Source organism: Cibotium barometz, chromosome 29 (genome assembly GCF_041138505.1).
Source record: "Cibotium barometz isolate CiBa-2024 chromosome 29, ASM4113850v1, whole genome shotgun sequence".
Taxonomy (NCBI): Eukaryota; Viridiplantae; Streptophyta; class Polypodiopsida; order Cyatheales; family Cibotiaceae; genus Cibotium; species Cibotium barometz.
In genome coordinates, this window is record NC_141074.1 from 3,767,074 (window position 1) to 3,773,373 (window position 6,300).

The following is a 6,300-nucleotide window of genomic DNA, read 5'->3' on the forward strand; positions in this document are numbered from 1 at the left end:
TCTTGAGGACTTTGAAGTAACATGTATCAACAATCATATTGAGAATCAAGCCCAGTTACTGCACTTATTGGAAATCTCTCTTAAGGGAGATGCACGTACTTGGTATGAACAATCCAGGGCCCAACATGAAGCTAGCTGTCTTGACGGATCTTGATGTGAAAGAGAATGTGAAGCAAAGATTCCAAGGGGGAGATGATCCAAACAAGTTGTGGCACGCTATTCAGGGCTCGAAGCAAGCGGATGAAGAATTGGTGGTAGATTTCGTGAAGCGTTTCAATGCTTTGTGGGACCAATGGTGGCACCCAAAGTGCCGCCAGCATTAATAAAGAAGGATGCTTTAGTAGTAGGACTGAAGCAAGCATTACGTTGGAAAGTGGAGTTTAAAAAGCCCGCTACATTTAACGAGGCGGTGGATGTTGCGAAGAATAAAGAATGGAAGGCCCAGAGAATGACCCAACTGGGGATGGGCATTCAAGAGCCTCGTGTTGAAGTAAGGAGGAGGGAAGCTGCACCAGTTGTAGTAAGACCACCACCCCCACAAGTGGTGGAAGTTCCAGCTCCACCCCCTGTGCAGATTGTTCCAGTAGCTCCAATGTCAACGGAAATGAAGAATTGAAGAGAGAGATGCGGCAAATGGTTGAGGTGATGAAGAATTTAAGCTTAAATATGTTAAGCGGACGGGGACGAGGAAGAGGAGCCCCTACTGCTACAACTGAGGGCACTTCAAGTGGCGCGGGAAGAGGTTACCCACGAAGACCCCCAACATGTTATGGCTGTGGAGATTTGGGCCATTATAGGTATGAATGCCCGAATCCGCAAAGACGAGGGGGAGACATGTTCCCCTTGCCACCAGGTCTCACTGGAAGACCAAATGATTATGCGGTGGAAATAAAGGGTGATGGAGAGAGTAGTGGCTTGACAGCTGAGGAGAAGGGAAAGACAAAGGTTGTTAATGTGATCGGTCTTGAAGAAGTAAAGCGAGAGGAGCCAGTGGTGATGCCAGTAGATAAGCGCGGGCCGGATGAGCGAGATAATAGAGGAACTCCAGGTCCAAGCAAGAAGAAGGGCAAGGCTAAGGAAGGTGATGATGCAAAGACCAAGAAAAAGAGACGACCTCGCCGACGCTTTCATGTTTCTGATTTTCCCTTGGGTGATGGCCAGGCAAGCTATAATCTTAAAGAGGATATTGTCAGTCGGAAGGCTGATGTAACATTTGGTCAGCTGATGGAAATGATGCCAAAGCTAAAACGCCAATGGAAAGCGCTCGTAAATCCTACAAGCAAGGAGCCCAAGAAAGGATCAGTCACGGTGATGTCTATTGGTGAATTGCCGGACATTTGTCCATTGGTTGAAGCATGGCCCAAAGGCCAAAGTCTTAGAGAAGCCTATGTCGATGGTGGGGCACAAATTTGTGTCATCACTCATGCTTGTGTGGAGCAATATGGGCTTACAATGGTGGGTAACTCAGGGTTTCGTATACGCATGGCGAACCATGCCAAAGTAAGGTGTTTGGGTATGGTTCAAGATTTGGAAGTTGAAGTTTTCAACATTAAAGCCCTTGTAAATTTCCATGTCATGCCGGCTGGATTAGGAGCTTTCCCGATTATCTTGGGTAGACCATGGCTGAGAGCTGTGGGTGCTATCCAGGATTGGCAAAGAGGCACCATAACTCTGCGGAATCGAAGAGGAGATAGACAGAGCTTTGATACGTTGAGTCGCTTGCCATTGGAAGATGATCATGAAGAAGAGACTACAAGTCAGGAGAGTACGGATTCTTCCTCTACAGAAGAGGAAAGTTCTAGATCTTCAAGCGAAGATGAAGCAAATGTGTCAATGCTATTGTTGGAAAGAAATGATTGCGAAGGAGATGAAGAGGAGCATGGTCTTGTGGATGACAAAGAAGAAAATCTAAACCCCTTTGAAGAAATTGAAGCACTCATGCAACCGAAGTTAGAGCCAAATTTAAAGAAAGAAATGGTGGCAAGGATGCTTTGCCAGGATCTTGTGCCAATGGAATGTGAGGAGTATATGCAAATGCTAGCTGCTTTCCCTGATCTCTTTATTACTTCTTATGAAGAGATTAGGGGATTTAAGGGAGAAGACCTGCGAATTGAGCTCAAAGAAGGTGCAAGGCCTGTAAGACAAAGGTTGCGAAGGATGGGCAATGAGCAAATGCAAGCTTTGAAAGATGAAGTGGATAAACTACTTAAAGCCGACTTCATATACCCTGTGGATACGGCGGAGTGGGTGAGTCCTGTGGTGGTAACACCAAAGAAAGATGGGAGATGGCGTGTGTGTGTGGATTTCAAGCCACTCAACGCAGCAACGAAAAAGGATCTGTACCCTTTGCCTTTTGTGGATGAGATACTTGATGCAGTTGCTGGGCATGAGTGTTATAGCGTCTGTGACGGCTTTTCAGGTTACTTCCAGCTGAAGATAGCCCCTGAAGACCAAAAGAAGACAACCTTTATCACACCGTGGGGTTGCTTTTGTTATAGGGTTCTTCCATTTGGCCCCACTAATGGTCCAACATATTATCAAAAGAGGCAAAATTGGGTGCTCGCTCCTTTTTTGGGGAAGTGTGTGAAGGACTTTATTGATGATTTTTGCATCTTTAGTACGACGGCTACACACTGCAAAACATTGGAGGAGGTGTTCAAACGTTATGATGAATGCGGCGGGCAATTAAATCCGAAAAAATGTCATTTGGCTCAGCCGAGGGTGAAGCTACTAGGACATGTTGTCTCTGAAAACGGCATCGAAGTTGATCCAGAGAAAGTGAAAGCTCTTGTATTATTGCCAGCTCCAAAAGATACAAAACAGCTTGCTACCTTTATCCAAAAAGTCAAATACTTGGCGAGGTTCATCTCATTATCTTCACAGCTGCTCTACCCTCTTCAACGAGCGGCTAAAAGTGACCCTTTACGATGGACCGAAGAGTGTGACCCTACTCCCTAGAGGAGTAGAGGAGTGAGTGATTCAACAACTATCTTGGCATAGCCTTTTATAGGCTTCTCTAGTACAAGAGACCTGTTGTCGGCCAGCAGAATATTCCACCCGCCTGAATATAGTGTCGGCCAGCTCTGTAGCTGCAGCCGACAGGCTCTTGTTCCACTCCGGGGTTCTCCTGCACACCAAAGCACCTGGATCATGCCCAAAACCTGTGTCTTTTCCTGCTGCCTATCAGACATCAGCTCTTGGAATGAGCATGCACACGTCTTCCACATGACAAATACACAGAACTCTTGAATGTTGGAAGTCCCTTGAAGTCTTTAACTGCCAAAACCTCATAAACAAAGCCTTTAGGTATAATCTTGGGCTTGTAAGAAAAGACCCAATCGGCCAATACCACTTATGGCTCAAATTTTTGAGCTCTTTTATGAACAAAAAACAAACACTGAGGATGCGCTTTGGGATGAGGTGGGGTGTTTTGAAAACTTGAGGATCTTGAGCTTCAATTGGTGGTTTTTGAGCCCACTTACCCCAAAAACATAAAACGGCGAGTCCATGACTTGTTGAAAATAATCTCACACTACTGCAATTTTTCGATGTAGCTTGCAGCCCGAAAATTTTCAAATCAGAAATGTGAGAGTGGGTGTATAAACCACAATTGCCCCAAAAAAATTTCCCATACACTTGGTAGAGAATTGAGGAAGAATAAGCACAACGGAAGCATGAGCTTGGTGTGTGTGTGTGTGTGAGCTATGTGAGTGTATGTGTGTAAGGATCCTCTGCAAGCCATATACCTTGCCTTGCCTGAAGAAATAAGAGAGCCCTTGACTAGTGCAATGCTTTGAATAGCCTGAAGATACCTGGGTGGAAGCCAATCTTGGTACTATAAGATGCTGCATGTCATAAAGAGTAGCATGTGAAAGAGATGACCTCCATGGAAACACAAAAGGCACAAAAGACATAATGAAATAGAACCTCGCATAGCCACAATCCTAATTTGTATCGATAACACTTTCTTGATGGATGTGGTGGTGGCTGTACCAGAAACATTTATCCTTTATATAATTACAAGACTCTGAATGGATATGGTGGCATGAGAAAGATCCTGTAGCAGAATGCTTTGTAGAGATGGGTAAATATGAAAGCACCCAAGCTTGGAAACCTGTGTGTGCAAGTCACCTTCCACTAAGAGAGCCTGCATGCTCAACCAAAGGGAAAGGGGCATTCTGGAATCGAAGCTCTCTAATGCAGAATGATAATGTGGAAGAGCTGGAGCAGGGAACACCAAATAAGCACAGAAGCTTTTCCCTTCCTTTACCTCGCATCCCTCCACCACTGGTAAGCGCGAGGATGATTTTGGAATAACTGCAATGCCCATTTCCAATGTAGAAGAAGCTTGTGCAAGTGATGCTCTGAAACCATACATATCCCACATCAGATCCATGCTTAAACTGCTACTTCCTGCTAAAGAATCACTGGACTGCCGCTGTCCCAAATCTGTTGTTACACCCTCTTCTGCTGCTGCTGCTATTTCTTCTTCTTCTTCTTCTTCTTCTTCTTCTTCTTCCTCCCCTCTCAATGTGAACTGCACAGCCACACATGCTAGATCTCCTCTCAGCTTTAATTTCTTGTCCTGCAGCACCTCAAACCCAATGTAATCCCTTACAAACGGTCCTTCATAATCGTCGCCAAATTCGTGGAGTGACCTCAACTGTTTCGACAAGGTTGGGACCCATGTATGCTCCCACTGATCCTTTCCTCCCCATGCCAGATTAGTTGTGAACACAGCCATTTCCAGACCTTGCTGCCCCTGCCGCTTGAAAAACTCAATCGTTGAAACCTCCAAGTCCACATCCTTTGGAGCCACAAAATCTTTCACTCCAGACAATGCAAGAATGCTGTTGATGCGATCTCCCTCGTGCTTGCTTTGGCGAGTAGAACAAATCCGTAACACTGAGGGTACGGTCGGAAATATAAAGCATGTAAGCGACAAAGTTGACAACCACTCATCGATACAATGGCACCACTTTCTTGCATTTGACCTGAGCCTCGGATCAATGGTTTCTGGGTGGGTGTCCATCACCAAATCACTGGTGGATTTCCGAATGCATGTGAGCCACAAAGTTGCCAACCAGTCGACAATGCAACTGCACCACTTTCTTGCTTTTGACCTGAGAATGGAGTGAATTGTGGAGGGCTCTGTGTCGCTCATGGAAACACTGGTAAATGAGTCTGCCTTGATTACCAAGGGCAGCACCACACTATCAAGTTCCAAGAGGAGGTTCCAATATTCATCCTCCTCTATCACAGTAATGCAAGAGTCATCCTGATACAAGGAGGCTATCTTCTCGTTAAGCTCTTGCAAACTTTGGCATTCGCGTAAATCACCACCCACACGCACACAGTATCGTCTGCGTTTCGATACTGCCGCCTCTTGCAATGTCCATACCCTGGTATGCCAACGGGATTCAAGATCTTTATCATGCCTGATCGGTGCCATGGGACTCCCTACATAATGCAGGAAAATGACCGTCTCCTTGGCACTGGCATAGATCCACCCCATATGTTTGATGGTTTCCTCAACTTCTGCATCGCTGTTCTGAGCAATACATACGCCATCGTGCCAAACATATTCTGCTCCGGCAGCCATCAGAATTGTACACATCTTCAAGATATCCCCAACAGTTCGATGGTGATCTTGGGCATGGCCAGGGCAGGGTTGAGGAGAACAGCGGGGTACCTTTGCAAGACACGTTGAAGCACATTCGCAATCGAATACCTTGTAAACAGCCATTCCATAAGTGTGGGAGACGGCAGTGTAATCGACCAGCCGATCGTCCCAATCGACCAGCACCACTTGCTGCGCTTGCATTGTGGATTTGCAGTCGATTACTCGCATCACTGTGGGGGGCTGCAGGCGCGATCTTTCGATGAAGTCGGCTCTGGCGCGGTCCCCGGTGGCTGTCAAAGCTGCAATATCCAAAGCCCTCCAAGCCTTCTGGGAGTCCTCATGATTTCGGAGAAGAGCTTGCTTGTAAGCATCCGTGTAGCCATCCATATATTGGAAGCCGAAGAATATATCTTACCAAAATGCAGGCCTTGAGTATATGTAAACCAATTGAAATGATTTTTTTTTTTTAAAAGCCTGCTGACTAAGTGCCACATGTCTTAAAAGACCCTTGTGAGGTGACGTCAATGGATGGCATTGATAAAAAATCGCGACGTCTTTTTTGGGCCGAGTAATGGAAGAGGGGTAGGGAGGTTTGAGATTAACAAATCAATCAGACAAGGCTGTCCATTAGCACCCTTGCTGTTTGCGATTGCCTCTCATCCTCTAATAATTTCTCT

At 45.9% G+C, this 6,300-nt stretch overlaps 1 protein-coding gene across 1 annotated transcript; it reads right to left on the reverse strand.

The window, feature by feature from the left end:
• Window positions 1-3,933: 3,933 nt before the first annotated feature.
• Window positions 3,934-6,037, reverse strand: LOC147621745 (uncharacterized). The gene has a single exon (XM_086822768.1). It carries the CDS (start codon window positions 6,008-6,010, stop codon window positions 4,010-4,012), a length of 2,001 nt encoding a protein of 666 aa, XP_086678894.1. The 5' UTR covers window positions 6,011-6,037; the 3' UTR covers window positions 3,934-4,009.
• Between the last annotated feature and the right edge of the window lie 263 nt (window positions 6,038-6,300).